This window comes from Salarias fasciatus, chromosome 1 (assembly GCF_902148845.1).
Source record: "Salarias fasciatus chromosome 1, fSalaFa1.1, whole genome shotgun sequence".
Taxonomy (NCBI): domain Eukaryota; kingdom Metazoa; phylum Chordata; class Actinopteri; order Blenniiformes; family Blenniidae; genus Salarias; species Salarias fasciatus.
Window position 1 is genome coordinate 5,516,876 of NC_043745.1, and position 20,302 is coordinate 5,537,177.

A 20,302-nucleotide genomic window follows, 5' to 3' on the forward strand; every position below is an offset into this window, starting at 1 on the left:
CGTCGGAATCCTGTCATGAATCACTTCCTGCTGTGGGCTGCCAGCCTCCGCACTGCCTGAGCCATGTGACAGTTGCTGATGTGAAACTCACCTCACCCAGCGGAGCGATGCCACGCGGCGACCAGTCATGACCAGCAACACCATGTGGATCGCTCGTCTCCTCGCTGCGCTCCTCTGCTTCTCGACATCCTGGGCGGGTGAGCAAACTTATCGGTTTGACGATGATCAGAGCAAGAGAAACGTGTTGTTATTTTAGTTCTCTGTGATGAGAATAGAAACCACAACCAGAGCATGAAATAGCCTAAACAGACCATCTTCTGTGTCTGTGACGGTGTTCTGAATTCTGACTGTTTCTCTTTGACAGGCAACTGTCAGCACGTCCTCGATAACTGCTATAGCAGCACAAACACCAGCTGGATCCAGTAAGTCTGAAGGACCATCCTCAACCTGACAGTGACAGCTGAAGCCTTCAGTTCTTACTGTCCACACAACAAAAAATATCCTTATTTATTGATTTATTGGTCTTTTTTAACCACTCTGTATATTACCTGCTTTAACACCGTTGCCGATTCTGTCACACTGTAAGATTTTCTTCTATTTGGCCAGTTTTAACAGCCAAGATACATAGGTTACAGCATCTATCTATGTGCTTCCTGTAATGTTCTGCGCCCTATAGGCACTCCGAAATACCAGTTTCCCATTGTTCAAATCTCCAGCAAAGGGAACTGATATTTTGGACACTCTTTCATGGTTTATCTCACCAAAGTCCCAGAATACCCAACACTCATGACAATAGAGCCAATCAAACACTTCTGTCATGATCAGACCTACTACCTAAAAAAAACCTCCTAAGGCCAGCATGTAATCAAATGTTTTTAATTGTGGTTATTAGCAGAGACTTTAAGGGTTTGGACAGAAAGCTGTCTCCCACTATATCTTCTGTTTACTGTCCCCTTTAACTCTAGACATGGAGTGTTTCCAGTCGCATGTAAGAAAAACTGTCTGATATTGAGATTGTGTCTCTGGATTTGACTGAATTGACAAAGATTTCCATGAAAATGTAGAAAAACATCTAATGGACTCGATCTTGATGATGTTGGAATCTAACTATTCTTGTAGACCTGCAATGGTGAAAAATGCCACGTGTCTGTCTTTGTAGGTGTTATGAGAGCAGAATCTTAAGGTGTTCTACTGGACGTTTGGATATACCCGGCTTTAAAAAAAAAAGGGTCAGCTCATCTGTAGAGGTAAGGAAGTGTGTGGCTGGTAAAACCATCTTTTAAGGCATTTCCTGGAGCTTTGGCAGATTTGCTGGCAGTTTTGTGAAAACGTGTGTGTGTGTGTGTGTGTGCGGGTGTGTGTGTGTGTGTGTGTGTGTGTGCGTGTGTGTGTACTTCAGGCTGAAGCCATTCCTACCCCAGAGCACAGGGTGAACATCCCGTCCTCAGCTCTGCAGAGGAGCTCAGGCTCTTCAGAGGAGGTCGTTCTGGTGGCCACCGTCATCAACAGCACATATTTCCAGGTTAGCTCGCTGTCAGGCCGCCCTGCACGGTCTCTCAGGTCCATTTGATCCACAACAGTTTCACGCCATGCTTCACCTGCTCCTCAATCCCACTGCAGCTGAGTCCCCCCCGGAAGAGTCGGGCCTTCCCCCGGCCTGCCCCCCTGCCGGGCTCTGTTTTAGGGGGTCTGGTCTTGGCCGTGAAGGTGGGAGGACGTCCGCTCCGAGACCTCTCCGAGCGCGTCAACTTAACCTTCAAACACAACAGCAGTGTAAGAAACGGCCGCGTCGGCTGCTGTCGGATCAGGTCTCCGCCATGTTGTGACGTTCTCTGTTCTTGTGGTTCAGGGGGAAATTGGAACGTGTGTGTTCTGGGACGCTTCCCAGGATGGAACAGGTGGGCTTTGATGGCGTTTCTGCTGTGGTGACGTGAGGAAAATAGGTCACGCTAACAGTGCGCTTTTTCTCAGGTCAGTGGAACACTGAGGGCTGCCTTACCGCAGACACTGGATCTCATTACATCTGCAGCTGCAACCATCTGAGCTTCTTCGCTGTGCTTGTGGTAAAGAAAGACAATGTTACACTCTGATAAACTCGTGACAAGTCATCGCCTCAACTTCTCCCACAAACCACTGGGGCATTTACACAACACAAGTACAAATGCTTGTTTTGGCATTTTCTTTTCAGAAAGTTTTTGTGTGTGTGTGTGTGTGTGTGTGTGTGTGTGTGTGTGTGTGTGTGTGTGTGTGTGTGTGTGTGTGTGTGTGTGTGTGTGTGTGTGTGTGTGTGTGTGTGTATAGCAGTGTTTTGAAAAAGTGGAAATTATGTAGTTAGCATGTTTTAGCTATTTGTGTGTACTGTTGGTTGTTTTTGTTAAGGAAGCCACCCACACCATCATAAGAATTTTCAATAAGTCCAACCTTTCAAGCCTGTTTTAAAAAGTTGGATTTTCAGTGACTCTGACCACTGTAGTCGTGGAAACGGACTCCCAAAATGCACTGTGCCTTGGAAATGGGACAGCTCTGCTGCAGCGGATGCGACGCAGACGCGACACAGACGCACTGCGTTCGGTGTAAAATTAGGCCTGAGTCCTCCTCAGTCAGAGCAGTTGTCTTATCAGTTTTAGTGTCTGTGGTTTGGCTGTTTTTTTTTTTTTTTTTTTTTTTTTTTTTTGTGCAGTTTGCTTGTGAAAAACTGATATAGTGGATGGAATAATCATGTTCATTCATTAAAGAAACATACTTAAGCATGCAAGATACCGCTTTCTTAAAGGACAATTACAAGTATGAGTACTAACCCTTAGATACTTGCCGATACACAATACAGATGAAGAGTCCTTATTTAATGTGATTAAACCTAACTGAAAGCAGCAGGGAGCGCTATGGGCTATCGGGCCACACCAGAGGTCGCAGACCTGAGAATACTGTCCTCTGTTACAGAACCCGAAAATTTCACTGGACAGGGAAACTGTGGTGACTCTGAGCTACATCACGTACGTGGGATCCTCGCTCTCGGCGGCGCTCACCACCATCAGCCTGATCATCTACATCTGTTTCCAGTCAGTTTTCCTGAGCAGTGATAAAAGCACCTCAAACATGCTCCATTTTTGTAATGAACTTGTCATTTGTGGCACCTAACTGTCGCTATGGGATTGTGTTTCAGCGGGCGACGTCCTGAGAAGTCCATCGGTGTTCACATGCAGCTGACGGGAGCGCTGCTCAGCCTCCACCTCAGCTTCCTGCTGTGCAGCCTCTGGTCCAGGCTGCAGGGGCGGAGCCTGGACGGCTGGGTCTGCAGCGGTCTGGGCTTCTTCCTGCACTGGTCCCTGCTGGCCGCCCTCAGCTGGAGTGTCCTGGAGGGGTTCCACCTCTACCTGCTCCTCATCCGGGTCTTCAACATCTACGTCAGGAGATACATGCTGAAGCTCAGCCTGGTGGGATGGGGTGAGGACAGGCTGTTTGAGCAGGATTGTTACTCTACAGGCAAAAAAAAAAAGGGGGGGGGGGGGGTTGTCACCAATATGGCTTTAAGTCACACTGAACTCAGAGATTTAATGGGTTTTGTCTGTTGTCAGGTTTTCCCACTGTGGTCGCAGCTGTCTGTGCCGCCTCTGGAGTTTACGGTACTTATAGAGTGAACGTGACGGACACGACCAGTCATGTGTCAGAAGCACCAGAAGCACAGATGTAAGAACACACTCTCTCTCTCTCTCTCTCTCTCTCTCTCTCTCTCTCTCTCTCTCTCTCTCTCTCTGTTCATGATGTTTAAGGCCTGTACTATGGAGCTCGATTTTGTCTCATCGAGGTAACTTCAGGGATCCCGGGTGGATTTTCTGTCTTATGAACAAGACCTGCAGATCCCGAAACAGCCCATGGACTCTAGACTATTTGTTCCCAGACCATGTGGTCTTCTGCTCTCGGCCATGCGGTCACGCTTTGTCTGGACATACAGGTTGATAACCTGCTTCACAGTAACTCTTATCAAGGACATTGAGGATGTCTGGTTTGTCAGTCCAGATAGCAAAGATATAGTTGGTATGATGATTCCAATTGGTGGTATCAGCATTTGTGATTCCTGGCAATTGACAATACCCAACTGCCTGGGAAATTAAAGTCCTGGTGCTTCTAGTTTGGCCTGCTACCCCGGGTGTTGTGGCCCTTGGCAGTTTATGAGGTGCCAATCTCAAGAGTAAAAAAGATGGAGAGGAGAGTTACTGTCTACATCAAGAAGTGGCTTGGAGTTCCATGCTGCCTCACCAAAATAGGCCTGTACTTAGAAAGTGTCCTCAAGCTGCCTCTCACCAGCCTTACGGAGGAGTTCAAGTGTGCCAAAACACGTCTGCAAATGACCTTGAATGAATCCAAAGATCAAGTGGTTAGGGACAATGCACCTATCTTGGCTACTGGGCATAATTGGACACCAGCAAGAGCGGTGGAAGAGGCAACTGCAGCTCCTAGATATGCTGACATTGTGGGGAATGTTCAGCAAGGAAGAAGAGGTCTTGGATTAACAGCCAGCTGTCCAGCTTGGAGAAGTGCTACTGCGCCACCACGGAGAAAGATGGTGGTGGAGGAAGTGCGGCATCAGGAGGAGGCGGCAAGATGGACCCAGGCAGTTGCCCTTGGTAAACAGGGTCTGTGGACGCGGTAGGAAGGAGTTGAAAGAAGGAAGCTGAGTTGGAGGGATGTATGGGCTATGGATGCAAGGGACCAGAGCTTCGTCATCATAGCTACATATCTACATGTCCTTTCAACACCAACTAATCTCCACCAGTGGTTTGGTAAAGATCCTGCCTGCTTCCTGTGCGCCAAGTCAGCCTCCCTCCGTCACATACTCACAGGGTGCAGAACCAGCCTCACCCAGGGTGGTACACTTAGCGGCATAACCAAGTCTTGAAGAGCCTTGCTTCTACACTGGAGAGAATTTGATCCAGCATTAACGCCCTACCAGTGTCAACATCTAATACCTCATGGAGAACTGCTTTCATCCATGAAGGGGCCACTGCTAGCAGGAGCAACTCTACACCATCAGAAAGAAGCCAGCTGTGCCCAGCACGCGACTGGAAAATGCTGGCAGATGTCGGCAAACAGCTGGTCTTCCCCTCAGAGATCACCACTACCACATTGAGGCCTGACCTGGTGCTCTGGTCCCCTTCCCTAAAGAAGGTGTAGTTGAGCCCACTGTACCCTGGGAGGACTCCATGGAGGAGGCATATGAGCGGAAGCACCTTCGGTATTTTGAGCTGGCCACGGAAGCTCGAAATCGTGGCTGAAATGCTGAAATTCGCCCAGTGGAAGTTGGATACAGAGGCTTTATTGGAACATCCACCATAAAACTTCTGGCGGACTTGGGAGTGAGGGGCCACAGCCAGCGCACAGCCGTTAAAGCTGCATCAGAAGCAGCCGAAAGGAGCAGCCAGTGGCTCTGGCTGAAGAGGAGCGACCACAGTTGGTCCCCTAAGTAATGAGACAGGAGGTGTGCGGATATCCAAGGTGACTCATAACTAATTAAACTTGGGACGCAAGCTCAGGACTGATCATCCTGCAGCTGGCCGCCTCTGGAGAGGGTGTATAGTGTTAAAGGCCGAAACACCCTTTGACCCAGAGGAACACTACCGATGATGCGTACCCATAAATTTATTCCTTCTTCAAGTCTACCAGTCACCATTTACCAACAAGTCCACCGATTGCATGTGCTCGCACAAGAATAACAACATCACATTCTTTGTTTTCTAGAATCAGGATGTCTGATGTTCTGGATGTTTGGTGTTCTGCGTGTTTGGTGTTCTGGATGTTTGGCGTTCATGATGTTTGGTGTTATGGGTGTTTGGTGTTCAGGATGTTTGGTGTTCATGATGTTTTGTGTTCTGGATGTTTGGTGTTCAGGATGTTTGGTGTTCATGATGTTTGGTGTTCTGGATCCTCGTCAGATGTTGGCTGAACAGCGACTTCCCACACATGCTCCCGGTGGCCTACAGCACTGTGGTGGTCTTCCCCTGCCTGGTGGTCCTGTATAACACCTGCATGCTGGTCCTGGTGGTGCTGAAGCTGTGGAAGCTGAGGATGGGTGGCCGAGGCTTCGAGCGCGGCTCCGACTGGAGGAAGATGTGCCGCGAGCGGGGGCGCCAGGTGTGGAAGGACTGTGCCACCGTGTTGGGTCTGAGCTGTGTGCTGGGGCTGCCATGGGGCCTCGCTGTCACCACACACATCTCCACCGCCGGCCTCTATATCTTTACAGTGCTCAACTCCCTGCAGGGTGAGTTCCAGAGTGATCCCGCTGCGGTCACTGAAGGTCATCCTCTGGACCATCTGACTGTGTGTCTTCTCTGTTCAGGTGTTTTCGTCTTCCTCTGGTCTCTGGCTTTGACCTGCAAGTCTCGATCCGAGAACAACTCATCAAGCAAATACCCCTCCTCACAGAAAGTCATGACCACCTCCTTCAACAGCTGATAGTCGCTCACATACGCACACTCGTCACCTACATTAGGTGACTAATGGACTCACATTTCTCTGGTTCTTCCTCAATGAATCATAGATGTTAATATTGGATACCTTGTTTGTAAATGTGTTTTTCAATATTACGTAAAGATGATCTGAACTTCTTTCTGAGTTCTTTATCAAAATGACATTTTTCCCAATGCTATCATTGGCCTTCATGAAAGACAGCTATGTAACTGTTCTTCTGAGATTTCTTTTTCTTGGGGGGAAGACGACTGTTGTGAAAACAGACACTTAACAGTTCTGAGAATTTGAGGCAGAGTGAGAGCTCTGTTGTCAGACGTAAAGGCAGAAAATCAGAATTTAAAAAACGACTATTTATTTGGGGGCAATAAGGTGGATAAAGAGAGGCATATTGAGGGAGCGACAGAAAACACAAAGGTGTGGTGGGCAAAAGTAGTGGATAAAGGACAACAGCAGAACTGCTGCCGGTGTAGGTACCAGATCTGTCCAGCCTGCCAAATCTGTCCGGGGGCCCGCGCCTGCCGATGACATGTCACATTCTGATTGGGCCAAATGCGCATCCGATGACGTGGCACATTCTGATTGGGTTTAATGACGTATCACATTATGATTGGCAGTATGATTGGTTGTAAAAATACAGCGTTTGTTTTGATACCGGTGAAGAGCGAGATGATAGCGAACGACATGGAGAATAAGAAGGAGAACGAGAAAGCGTTTTATAGGAGATTTGGGATTTTTTTTTTTTCCTGTGTGTATGAAATGTGTAATATAATTGTGAAGTTTGCAGCTCTTTTTGGTTTCATGTCTATGTTGACTATGTCTATGTTATTTTTTGCCTTTGTCAATGTGAAATTGTGCTGGGAAAAAAAGATTAACAGAAAAACAATATGTTGTAGCAGCCCTGCTTTCATTGCAGTTGACACAAGTATGCCAAATAAATACTGTAGTTATTCTACACTTAAAGGGCAACTTCGGTTTTTTGACATCTGGACCTTATTTCTAGGTGTGTACATGCTCATATACTCACTCAGACAAACATTGTGCAGCACGGAGTCCTTCAGAAGTTATTTAGATCCAACCGATTTAGCCGCGCTTAGCAGGGGCCACGGCAAGGGAGCTTCAGCGTGGGACATAATCTCTGCAAAGTCGCACATTTCGGCTATATTTCTTCATCCATCGCCAGTGTTATCATAAAGTCAGCTCGTCTACTGTCTTCAGGTGGGTCAGCTCAGCTGACAAGCTGACAGTTTTCACAAACTTAGCCACAATTAGCTCGGATGGGAACTTCGCGGAGCTCCTCTCCCGAGCAGAGAGGCACTTTGGCTGGGCCTTGGCTGTCAAGTCGCGTGGGCGTCTGACTTCCAGGGCTGAGTTGGTCCGAGTCGGGGCCGAGGTGGGTAAACGGCCCGGAGTTTGCTCCACGGAGTCTCCGGAGGTCTCCAGGCCAGCCTGGCTGCACCGGGCCGCGGTGCGCGCGGGGACCCGCTGCGTCCCGCCTGGATGTCTCTCCTCACCGAGGGTCTCCGGAGGTCTCCAAGCCGTCCTGGCCACGGTGCGCGCGCACAGCCGCAACGCGGCTGCCGGGTCTCTCCCCTCGCCGGGAGGACCCGGAGGTCTGCAAGTCGGCCTGGGCGCACTGCGTGCGCACCGCGGCCCGAGCGCGGTGCGCCCGGGCCGGCTTGGAGACCTCCGGAGACCCGCGGTGAGGAGAAACATCCAGGTGGAATGTGGCGTGTCGGCCTGGAGATCTCCGCAGACCCTCAGTGAGGAGAGACATCCAGGCGGAACGCGGCGGGTCCCTCCGGAGACTCCGTGGAGCAAACTCCGGGCCATTTACCCACCTCGGCCCCGACTCAGACCAACTCGGCCCAGGAAGTCAGACGCCCGCGCGACGTGACAGCCGAGGCCCAGCCAAAGTGCCTCTCTGCTCGGGAGAGGAGCTCCGCGAAGTTCCCATCCGAGCTAATTGTGGCTAAGTTAGTGAAAACTGTCAGCTTGTCAGCTGAGCTGACCCACCTGAAGACGGTAGACGAGCTGACTTTATGGTAACACTGGCGATGGATGAAGAAATATAGCCGAAATGAGCGACTTTGCAGAGATTATGTCCCGCGCTGAAGCTCCCTTGCCGTGGCCCCCGCTAAGTGCGGCTAAATTTGTTGGATCTAAATAATTTCTGAAGGACTCCGTGCTGCACAATGTTTGTCTGAGTGAGTATATGAGCATGTACACACCTAGAAATAAGGTCCAGATGTAAAAAAAAAACGAAAGCTGTTCTGTTGGGCTTCATTTTTACACACTATCATTAAATCACCATCCAAGTGCACTCTAGCCCTGATCACTTCCCCAATTTTCTCCTGCAGAAAGCGAAAGAGAGCCACCGGCCAGAGGCGGGCCGTGCCAACAGGCAAGCCAGGCAATTGCCTGGGGCCCCGGCTTTTAGGGGGGCCCTCGCAAGGAGGCCCCTGAGAGACCGGGTACCCCAAGTGGTAATACATGTACTGCACAGAAACGACAACAATCCGCATTTATGATGCAATTATGAAACGACGACGTCGCAAACCCCCTTGCGGGGCCACGCACGGCCCTGTCAGCCTTCAGCGCTGTCTGCGTCAATCAGGCCAGCCGCAAGGGTTACTACCTCCGCCAGGAGGTTATGTAATCATGCCGGTTTGTTGGTTGGTTTGTTGGTTTGTTAGCAAGATCCCAGAAAAAGTGACTGACGGATTGCAATGAAACTTTGTGGAAAGGTGGGTCTTGGGCTAACTTAGAATTGATTAAATTTTGGTGATGATCCGGATCACTGTCTGGATCCAGGAATTTTTTAAAGGATTCTTTATCATTGAGAGATAGGGAGTCTTTCACATGGTTGGGCAGGCCCGCCGACAGGGGGGACAAACGCCTGGTTCACAAGGACGCGCCGCTTTCGACGCGGAAGTGAGAAGCGTCGCGCACCGACTGTCAGATCAGTGCCCCTGTTAACCTATCTGACGGTTCATACAAGAGGCGCAGGACAGCGCAGCGTGTGTAGCAGCGTGCGTAGCAGCTCGCGCCGTGGACCGCGGCCGCTCCGCTCCTCTCTATTTTCTCCGCGAGCCGCACGCCGTGCACCGCCAGTTGTAAAGCTGGACAGAGCAGATTGCACCACACAGGAAGTTGGGAACGGAAAATACGAGAGAATCCGGTCAATTTTCAAATTAAAATGAAGTAAAATAACATTAATTATGTTGCTTTTCCGTTTTCCTTTTCAGATAAACACACACACACACACACACACACACACACACACACACACACACACACACACACACATACACACAGGGAGAGAGGGCGACAGGATGACAGACAGAGGCACCGCACGCTGCAGCGCTCGGCTCTGATCACACCTCGATCACAGTGTTGTGTGATTATATATGGTGTTCTTATGGTTGCTGGTGACTGATTTGAGCTGTGGCGGAGGTCTGCGCTCTCTGAGTGCCAAATTCTAGTTGTATAATATAATTATTGATAAGCCAGGGCTTCAAGGACTTCTGTTGGTCCCTGGATCTAAAAGAAGAGATTAGGGGTTCTCTAAGTTTTTCAGTATACATAGTATAGCTGGGCCGTTAACGGCGGTAACGTGCTGCGTTACTGCGAGACTGTTATCGCGCGAGAAAAAAAATGTCACCGTTATCTCTGTTTTTCAAAGTTGGGTCTGGGAGCTATGCCTACACATGCAAGCTATGCAATTCGCTTTGATATATTTTAGTGTGGATGTCTGCCTGGCCCAGCCTGGCTGAATAACGCTGTGGGGGGTGAAAAAGCCGAACCTGTCCTGCCGCGAGAGTCACACCGCGTACACTGCTGAGCGTAAAAAAAAACACACTCGTGCTTTTAGCGGTGAAACACGGTCCATTCCTCATTATTTGCCATGTTGAACTCGGCCGAATTATCAGAAAAATCATGAGGAAAAGGCCGGTATAAGGCACAAACTGAAAGCAGGAGCGCAAATATGAAAAAAATGAAAATCAAACTTAAATTCCGTGTTTTGCCGGTGCACCGTTTCTCCCGCTGGGCTTTCTTCAGGCGCTGAAAACACGCAAAACAAAGTAAATTTCCCTTCAACACACAATCTGGCTTAATAAAGATAAGGATGAGGCACAATTCGGCGTGACTGAATTTATCCTGCCTTCTCTGTCTGAGAGTCGGAGATATGAAGTTTGAGGAAGTGTGTGCTCATAACAAAATTTCATTTTTCATCTGTTTCTGACTTGGTTGATGACACATGAACACAGAACTGTGTCAAATTACCTGTTGTTACCTGTGATGCCTGCTGATTATTTATGTCTAATTGAAGAAACAGAAACTCGTTATTGATTACTTATTTCTTATTTATGTAAGACATACGTTTTGAATGGCCTTGGCTGACTTCAAATGAGCCATTTTAATCACGATTAATCGCGATTAACTCTAGGATTACAATTACTCCCGATTAAGGAATTTAATCGTTGTCCCAAAGAATGTGTGCAAAAAAAACTTTTTTTCGGTGTGCATGGATGGGGTGGGGGCCCGATGAATTTTTTTGCTTGGAGCCCCCAAGGACCCTTGCCCCATCACTGTCACCGGCCCTACTGTTCTAATATCATGGCCTTCCTTAAAGGTGCATTAAAGGTGCATTAAGTAGTTTGCATGTTTTATGCAAAACAGCGCCCCCTGCAGGCCTTGGGCGTAATGCAGCTTAGTGAAAAACTCGTGCCTGTGGCTCGTGTGCACGGAAGAGGGGAACTCCTTCCTCGCTCTTTTAATAGTGCTCGAGTAAAATTTAAGTTTCTTTTACCTGGTGGAGTCTGTGCTGGAGCTGTGGCAGTGCTAGAAGCCAGTCTTTTCTTGCTTTCTGGAAGATCCTGCTCAGTTGTTGCTCACTAAGCATCTGGCGGAGTAATGGCGGACAAAACAAAACCTAACCAGCCGGAGCGTGCATTACGTCATTCCTTTCAAATTCTCCCAAGAAAAATTCTGGTGCCAGACCAGCACTGCAACTTTCAAGTGACAATTTAGCGCTGTAAGAGGTACTTGTAATGAATATGTCAGGGCACATTGTACACATCATTAAAAATGTGTAACATATTTATGGTGGAAAATAAGTATTTTTAAGGTTGTAAAACGAAAGTTACGCATGTAACTACGGTTCTATGAATCCTGGATGACCGCCAGAGGCGGTGCATAAAGCACTGAATGATCATCTTTGCGCCCTCGCAGGTCGAGAATGTATACAAACAAAGTCACCGGTGACCTACGTGCACCTATATAAGTCACGTGACACCGGAAGCCAGTCCCTTAGACTTTCTCGCGAGCACACGAGGATTCCGAGGGACCCGACGCTCTGGCGGTCATCCAGGATTCATAGAACCGTAGTTACATGCGTAACTTTCGTTCTATTTCATCCTGTCAGACCGCCAGAGGCGGTGCATAAAGCACTGGATGACACATACCAACAAAGTCCCGAGGAATCGAAAGCAACCCCCGCAGAACAAGTTCTCACCTCAAGACGATGACTATCGCCCCAGGACCCCCTGAAGCGGATGATGCACCGCCACATTCACTCGGTAGAGCCGGGAACGTAGACGGCGGCGTCCATGAGGTAGCCGCACAGATGACGTGGAGGGGAACCCCGCCATCGCAGCCCATGAAGTGGAGAGCCCCCTGGTCGACTGACACCGCACACCATCCGGCGGGGGATGGCCCTGCGAAACATAAGCCTGTTGAACAGCGCCCACCACCCAGTGAGTGAGTCGCTGCGTGGACAGCACCAGGCCCCTCCGAGGACCGCTATAACATAGAAACAGGCAAGTAGACCGGCGCATCGAAGCTGAGGCCCGGATATACACATCCCAGGCACGAACCGGCACAACAGCTCATCCGCCGTTGGCGGCCCCAACCGTGCCAGCTTGAGGGGGTGGATCTCGCCCCTGGCTGTAGCCCCCCTGGGAAGGGAAGTAGCATCAGGCCACAGTGTAACACCAGAGCCCTCAGCATTCCATTTAAGCAGAACTCATGAATAGACACTGCGTGCAGTTCTCTAATACGTCCTAATAGAGAGAAATAGAAAGTCATTTCAGATCCGCCCGTCCCAGTGGTCAACAGGAGCAGCCCACAGGACCTCCAACACCACCGGCAGGTCTCCCAATGGCGCTATGGGACGTGCCAGGGGATGGAGCCGCCTGGCACTCTTCAAAACAGAGACACATTCCTGTCAGAGCCCACCGAGCAACCGTGGAACCCTTGATGCCAGCAGGAAATCCCTGCCACATACACAGTCAGGGTGGATGGCGAGCGACCCTTATCCAACCGGCCCTGTAGGAAGACCAAGATAGAGGCAACCAGGCAACGAACGGCCTCAAGTTCCCGTCCCCGGCACCGGGCCTCAAACAGTTTCCACAGATTCGCGTACAAGCGCTGCGTGGTGGGGGCACGAGCACTGGAACAGTGCGTCCTACTGCCCCCCAAACTCGGAGAAGGAGACTCCGGGCCCTGCAGTGGCCACACCCACAGCTGCAGGCGCTCCGGACTGGGATGCACCAACCGCCCCCCTAGTTGTGACAGGAGACCCCACCTGGAGGGCAGAGGAACGGGAGAGCTGCAACAGAGCCTGTGCAGCAATGGAACCAAACCCTCCCCGGCCAAAACGGAGCCGCCAGGAGGAGACGGTGACCCCCGTGAAGGACCCTCATCAGAGTTGGAAAGAACAGGGGAATGGGAGGGAAGGCATACAGGGGAGACCGGGGCCAGTCGTGCGCCAGCGCATCCTGCCCCAGTGGACCACTGCCGTCCTCGAGGGAAAACCACAGGGGACAATGGGCGTTGTCCCTGGCCACAACCAAATCTACCGCAGCCTTGCTGAACAATGCCCAACTGCGGTTGACCACCTGTGGGTGGAGCCACCACTCCCCGGCCCGGGGCCGCTGGCGAGACAGAAGATCTGCCACCAAGTTCTGCGTGCCCGGAATATGTGCAGCCCTCAGGCTGAGAAACCGCAGGGCAGCCCAGGACAGAAGCTGCCGCGTCAGTGACACCAACCTTCGAGAATGCGTCCCGCCCATATGGTTGATGTGGTGAACCACAGTGGTGCTGCCGGAACGCACCAACACATGTCTGTGCCACAGTACCGGTAAGAAGTGGTCCAACGCAAGCTGCACTGCCAATAGCTCCAGCGCGTTGATGTGGTCCAGGCGCAACGTCGGGGCCCACGTCCCCCGAGCTGAACGCCCCTGCCACGTCGCGCCCCACCCTGTGAGAGACGCGTCGGTGTGGACCACCTCCCTCCGAGACGGAAGGGAGCCCAGTGAACACCCGCCACAATCTACGCCTGTTCCTCCATTGGGACAGGGATTCGAGGCAAGGGGTCGACACGCGGAGCTGTCTATGCCTGTGCACAACCCTGGCGGGATCCAGGCAAAACCCGTTGAGCCACATTACATCGGCCGCAGGGAAAGCAGACCCAACGGAACGACCGTGGAGGCAGCAGTGAGCTTCCCCAGAAGACGCAGGTACAGGATGAAAGGCAGGAGTCTGCCGGCGCGAAAGAGGCCCAGCATGACCCTGATACTGTCTACCCTCGGGCAGAGGGCTGAGCGAGCATCGTTACCGAATCCAACTCCACCCCCAGAAACACTGTGCGTTGCGCGGGCATGAGACTGCCCTTGGCCAGCTTCATCCGCAGGCCCAGCCGTGCGGCATGATCCAAGACAGCCTGGGAGTCTCGTACAGCCTGAGCCCGAGAGGGGGCACACACCAGCCAATCGTCGATGTATGGGAGGATCTTCAGCCCGGTCGCCTGCAGCGGAGCCAGCGCAGCAGCGACACAACGTGAAAACACCCTGGGTGACAGGGAGAGGCCAAATGGAGGGACGTGAAACTGGTAGTGGCAACCCCTGAATGCAAACCGCAGGAACTGCTGATGCTGTGCCGCAACTGGCACATGAAATGATGCGTCCGTCAGGTCAATGGATGTGAACCAATTGCCCTGGGAAATCGCCTGCAGCATCTCCTGTGTGCGCAGCATGTGAAACGGAAGTCGTTTCAAAAAACATTGAGCCCCCTCAAATCCAAAACCGGGCGCAAACCGCCGGTCTTCTTCAGCACCAGAAAACGAGAGTAAAGACCCCCCGGATCGCGCTGGTGTTGACGGGCATAAAAGCGCCCTTGTCCAGTACGTTGTGATCTTGGCATCCAGTGCCCGTGCTGTCGGAGGGCCGTGGATGACCGTCCACGTGACCCGACCGGGTACGGGTGGCCGACGATGGAATTAGGGGCGGTAACCCCGGGACAGTGTGGCCAGCACCCAGGCGCCCGGAGTGCTGCGGGTCCAGTAGTCCAGCTGCCACTGGGTAAACAAACCCAAAATCGGCCAAATGGCCTCACCCCGACCCTGGGAGGGTCCGGGGGACGATGGCAGATGACGCAGGCCCAGGACACTGAGAGGACTGCCTTCTCCGGACTGTCACGGTTCCTGGGCAATCGCCGCACGCTGTCGGGGCGGGGGCGCGCTCCCACAGCAGGCGACACCCCCGGCCGCCTAATAGATTCCCGACGGGCCGTCGAGGTGCCACGGGCTGACGCAGGGCGCCTATATGTAGGTCCACAAGCCGGTGCCTTGTCCGAGCGGCTTGGGCAGTGCGTTCAAGCTCCGTCGTGTCAGACGGACCAAAAAGTTCGCGAGGAGCAACCGGAACAACCTAACGGTCCTCTGACCCGCCTCTGACCACAGGGACTGCGTCAGTCAAACCTGTTGGCGTGTAAGCGTAGGCGTGGAAAGGAGGCGACCCAGCTCATGCGACATCAATGCAAACACCTGCAGCGATGCATCCAGCAGACCCAGCATCTGGTCCCAAACCGCCGAGGACTTCAGCGTGGCCGAGGGATCCACAGGAAATGGGACAAGGCTTTACCCATCCGTCCCCTACGTGCACCTGCATCAGAAACCCTATGTAGGAGCTCGTCAGTCAGCTGACACCGTGAGTCAGGGCTGTGAGGGTTAGACCGAAGGGCCTCCTCAGAAGACAATCAAAGAATCAATGGCTGGGTCCACAGGGGCATGTGGCCCAGACCATATTGAGGTGCAGCCTGCATGGACGCCGGAGCCCTGCCATCAGACGTCAACCACGACAGTGCCTCGGTATCAGTCCAACAGGCACGCAGTTGCTTGACCTACTCCGAGGACGGAGGGACAACACAAGCCGGCTGCACCCTCTGGTGCTCGAAGAAAACGCTATCTGACGCTTCGGGAACCAGCATAACGTCCAGATGCAGGTGGGCGAGAGCAGCGCAGACCACCGAGGGGCCAAGGGCCCTGTCACACTCCTGGAGACCAACGGAGGCGTGAGACCCACACTCCAAGGACCAGCGTCGGGTCGGACTCACTCTTTACGTGTCTCTTCCGGGTAGCCCCCGCCGGGGTCCCCGTAGCCGGGCGCATCAGCTGAGTGGCTGGCGTGAAATCAGACTGCGCAGCAGTCGGCGGCTCCAGAGCGGCAAGGCAGGAAACGCACACCGCACAGCAGTTGGTGGCTCCAGCGGCAAGGCGTGAAACGCCCACCGCGCAGCAGTCGGTGGCTCCAGAGCGGCACGGCGGGAAACGCACACTGCTCGGGGTCCAAAAAGCAGTTAGGGCAAACCTGCTCCGTAAGCCCCTGGCACAGATGCTCAACGCCCAGACAGGACAGCAAAGGTCATGACCATCGTCCTGTTGGAGAGGCGCCAGACAGGCCCTGCAGGCCAGGGTGTCCATCCTGGCGTCACATCCGAAGTCGCAATCCCTTCAGGTCGGGCAGAGAACGCCCCCCACGACCAGAGCAGACAGGAAGCATGCCGAATCAGGTCGGGCAGAAGACGCCACTCCTGACTCGGGATCCTAGGGGCACCGCCGTACACGCCCCCCCAACCCCCGCAGGCTGCCGAGCCGAGACGCACCAGCCGCGGGGAAAATCACAACGCAGAGCAGAACGAAGACGGCCACTCGTGGAGAAAGTGAAAAAGAAAAGGCAAGCAGCCACACACGGCATCACAGACACACGCGAACACACGCTGTACTGGAGCCATCAATTAACCCACGCAAGCCGAACACAGCTGCTGGAAAACACAATACTCACCACTCCGTCCGCTCCGGAGAAGAAACGAGATGAAAATGAAACCAGCCGTCGGTGCCCGCACCCGCGCGGAAACACGCCGGCCGGCCGAGCCGCTTGAGCAGCCTCTGAAGGGCAACAATGTTGCAGCTCCGACCGAAGTCACGAGGCTCCCAGCAACAAGCGGTAGAAAAACGCTGATATACGAGCATACGCTCACCAGTCCTGATCTCGAACCACTGCGATGCGAGAAAAGAAAAAGGGACTGGCTTCCGGTGTCACGTGACTTATATAGGTGCACGTAGGTCACCGGGAGGTCACAGGTGACTTTGTTTGTATACATTCTCGACCTGCGAGGGCGCAAAGATGATCATTCAGTGCTTTATGCACCGCCTCTGGCGGTCTGACAGGATGAAATAGAACTCCTTAATGCACCTTTAAACTTCACCAATACTCTAAACCCTTGCTCCTCCATTTTCCTACCAACAACTGGCTGCCTCATGTCCTCTTTACACCAGCGTCCTCAACGTCACTCTCCGCCATACTCTCCTCACTCCCCCATCCCACCGATCCTGCCATAAGGCGATCGTTCACAATACAAGTGGAGATTTTGTGGATCACTTTTATCAAAACTCACGACCAGCAGTCAACGTTCGCGCTCCCGCACTCAAGCCTGGAGTTGCTCTACTCTTGGGTCTCAAATTTGAGGCAGAGTGAGTGCTCACTCTTTAGTGAGCGTTCTCGTCAGAATAAGAGGCGGAGTGAGCGCTCTCGTCAGAATAAGAGGCGGAGTGAGCGCTCCATCCGGCAGACAGCAGTCAGACACAACATGGATCCAAACACGACCATCCTCCGAGTGAAGAGAAAACGGGGCACCGACCCCGCAGACGCTCTGCTCCTGGCATGCAAGCGTATACGACCAGAGACGTCCCAGAGCGCCGGTGAGACCATTCCGGAGCCGAACGAGGCCGAGGTGGAGAACTCTGTCTTCAAACTCGTGGCGACCGTAGCGACGCAGGTGAGAGGCCCGAGGTTAGCCCGGAGCTAGGCCGGCTAACCTGCCGCCTGATTAAAGGCTTCTCAGTCCCGGTCGGGCCCGGTACCGGGTAAGCGGCTGGAAACGAGGCCGGCTGGGGGAGTTCAAAGTGATGTTTACCGTTGAAAAAATAAACAAAACAACGCGCCTCTCATGCTACCTGTTGTTAGCTTTATGCTACTTTAGCCAGTCTGTGCTAACATGCTAACTATTAGCTTTGTTTGTTGATGTGTAGCGTAATTCTGACGTAATCTCGGTTCTGAAATACCCTCATTTCTTAAAAACAACAGAAACACACAGTAACAAATACAAAAGCTACAACTATTTCATAAGGAAACGAGTGCAGCCTCATTTTAAGTACAGATGATCAGAACATGTAATAGCCTGTAGAGGCGTCAGACATATTTAAAGTCTGGAAGCTTTGTGGAACCAGATCAAGTAATCTGTATTTTAATTGATCAGGATCTATTAGTCAGATCATAAGGTAACGCTAAGTGTTTAACACTGAATGCGTTGTAGAACTTCTGAATACAGTCCAGATCTGTTACACAATCCTTAGAGATCTAACCCAGTGAAAGCAGGTTGTCTATGTGAATGATGAAGGGAGCTCTCCTCCTCAGGATGCTCCGGTCCAGACGCAGGTGCGACAGGCTCTGGCCCGGCCCCGGTCGGTCCATGCCCTGCGGCCCTCGGCCTCCAGCTCCCTGAGGATAGCGGGAGACCTGCGCAACACCAAGTGGAGCACCCGCCGGGAGGAGCGCTACCGGATACTGTCAAGCCACCGCGCGGGACTGCACAGCCCCACCCAGCCGCAGACCCCTGACACCGTCCCCCCCGACGGGGGTGAGCCGCCCAGGGCGGACACCCCCAAGGGCTGGAGTCTGGGTGAAATCCAGGTGGTGGACCTCCTCCACGAGGACGGGGAAGAGCAGAGCAAAACTTCAGCCAAGGTGAGTCCGGAGTCAGCGATGGAAACGCCGAGGTCGCCAAGGCCTCGTTTCCACGAGAGCAGTGCTCTGATGTGACACGACTTAACGTTGCTGTTCGAGATCGGTGTTCTGGATTAATGTTCTCATCAGATCCGAACAGCTTCAGAGTTTGTGACAGATCTGGTCTCTCCACAGCTGCAGTCGTCGGACCCTGAGGTGATCCTCTGCAACAACACCAAGATGCTGCGCGAGCAGCTCAACATATCGGGCGAGCGAGCGGGCGAGGAGCGCCGGCAGGACGAGGATTACGTTTATGACCTGTACTACCAGGAGACGGCCACGCCGGGCTGGATCCAGGACATCCTGTCCGTCAGGGCCTACGCCGACGAGGGAGAACTGGTGTGTGTGGATGGATGATGGACGCACAGATGAATGAGTGCTGACGTCGGAGTGAGTGGATGGAGTCACGGACTGAAGTCTGCAGCATCACAAGCAGGAATCCTCGCAGGAGGCTTCAGCCTGAAGGTGTGCTGCTCTTCCTCAGGTTCCCGACCTGGTGGTCCACGAGGAGGAGGTGTACGAAGACGAGGACGACGAGAACGAGGAGGGCAACTGGAGGAACGACTACCCAGACGAGGAGAGCGACTCTGACTGCGACCGAGAGGAGCGCTACGGTGGTACGACTGCTTCCTGTGGTTCTCATCTGGAAGGATCCCTCTTTCATTAAAAACTGATTGAAATCACAGCGTGAGGGAAGCTCGGTGGCCTTCAGATCCTCTCCAGACTCCCTGTTGCTTTCACTAAAGGCACATCTTTATCTCACTTTTAGTTCAGTTCAGTGAACTTTGTACTACGAGCAGTGGATCAAAATACAAAACTACATCAAGAACAGCAAAACAAACCAGAGGAAACCTCCAAAATTGAAACTGAAGATTCCAAGAGTCAACAACAGACGGAAGAATAAGGGAGAACTGCTAAATCGGCTCAATGTTGTACAACAACATCAAACTACTGCCATATCTGTATCGACTAATTATTAGATAACTACTGCTAACTACCGCCACCTTGCCTATTTACTGCTGCCTCAGCTAATTCTTGCTAAAGCAATCACATTCGTGTTAAATGATTAATTTTCATGAGTGACGTGGTCACACTGAAGTGTTTTTGTCATTTTGGAGGTGTTACGCAGATCTGTGGTTCAGCTGACCGGCATGTGTGCGTTTGTGTGTGTGTGTGTGTAGGTTATTGGGAGGAGGAGCATTCGTACAGCAGGAGGAGCTGGCAGCGCTACCAGAGGGAGGTGCTGCACGAGCTGGGTTGCCATGGCGACGATGACGGCGAGGACGACGGAGAAAAATACGACTCGGATTGATCCCCCCCCCCCCCCGAGTGGATCTGACCCCTCACACACACACACACACACTCTGCCCACCTCTGTGTCGTCCAGAAGAGCAAATTATTTCACCTCAGATTTTTATCATCCACATCTGAAGAAACTGTTTTCTGTGCCAAAGTGTTTCTCTCACTCCTGGTGTGTGTGGGGGGGTCGCTGGTGTTTGTTTTTTTTTACCGTGGTGGAGTGACTTTGTGCGTGGCTGTTTGTGGACGTGTGTTAGAAATGTTGCTTCGTTCTGTTTCCGTTAGCGAGATGCGTGCGGCTGTGGGGTTTAGAGTGTTTGCTTTTTGTGCATGGTAGTGTGTGTGCGTGCGTGAGCGTGTGTACACTGTGCGTGGTAGTTTTTCTGCACCAGTTTTCTGTTGTGAGTGTGACAATT

At 52.3% G+C, this 20,302-nt stretch overlaps 2 protein-coding genes across 2 annotated transcripts; both read left to right on the forward strand.

Annotated features, from left to right (window-relative positions):
* The first annotated feature begins 59 nt into the window (after positions 1 to 59).
* LOC115387992 (adhesion G protein-coupled receptor G3-like) lies at positions 60 to 7,413 on the forward strand. Its single transcript, XM_030090907.1, has 12 exons — positions 60 to 197; positions 365 to 422; positions 1,160 to 1,247; positions 1,400 to 1,522; positions 1,621 to 1,773; positions 1,850 to 1,898; positions 1,972 to 2,063; positions 2,941 to 3,059; positions 3,164 to 3,444; positions 3,576 to 3,687; positions 5,931 to 6,256; positions 6,335 to 7,413. Exons 1-12 carry the CDS (start codon positions 128 to 130, stop codon positions 6,448 to 6,450), a joined length of 1,587 nt encoding a protein of 528 aa, XP_029946767.1. The 5' UTR covers positions 60 to 127; the 3' UTR covers positions 6,451 to 7,413.
* A 9,948-nt stretch (positions 7,414 to 17,361) lies between these two features.
* On the forward strand, positions 17,362 to 20,182 carry slc7a6os (solute carrier family 7 member 6 opposite strand). Its single transcript, XM_030097749.1, has 5 exons — positions 17,362 to 17,580; positions 18,219 to 18,548; positions 18,723 to 18,926; positions 19,072 to 19,204; positions 19,769 to 20,182. Exons 1-5 carry the CDS (start codon positions 17,392 to 17,394, stop codon positions 19,897 to 19,899), a joined length of 987 nt encoding a protein of 328 aa, XP_029953609.1. The 5' UTR covers positions 17,362 to 17,391; the 3' UTR covers positions 19,900 to 20,182.
* The last annotated feature ends 120 nt before the right edge of the window (positions 20,183 to 20,302 follow it).

Bases quoted from the DNA above. Each gene is read 5' to 3' on its own strand.
- slc7a6os (XM_030097749.1), top strand. From the start codon at position 17,392: ATGGATCCAAACACGACCATCCTCCGAGTGAAGAGAAAACGGGGCACC. The intron at 17,581-18,218 runs GTGAGAGGCCCG...TCTCCTCCTCAG, and splicing joins TGGCGACCGTAGCGACGCAG to GATGCTCCGGTCCAGACGCA. The intron at 18,549-18,722 runs GTGAGTCCGGAG...GTCTCTCCACAG, and splicing joins AGAGCAAAACTTCAGCCAAG to CTGCAGTCGTCGGACCCTGA.
- LOC115387992 (XM_030090907.1), top strand. From the start codon at position 128: ATGACCAGCAACACCATGTGGATCGCTCGTCTCCTCGCTGCGCTCCTC. The intron at 1,523-1,620 runs GTTAGCTCGCTG...ATCCCACTGCAG, and splicing joins TCAACAGCACATATTTCCAG to CTGAGTCCCCCCCGGAAGAG. The intron at 2,064-2,940 runs GTAAAGAAAGAC...CCTCTGTTACAG, and splicing joins GCTTCTTCGCTGTGCTTGTG to AACCCGAAAATTTCACTGGA.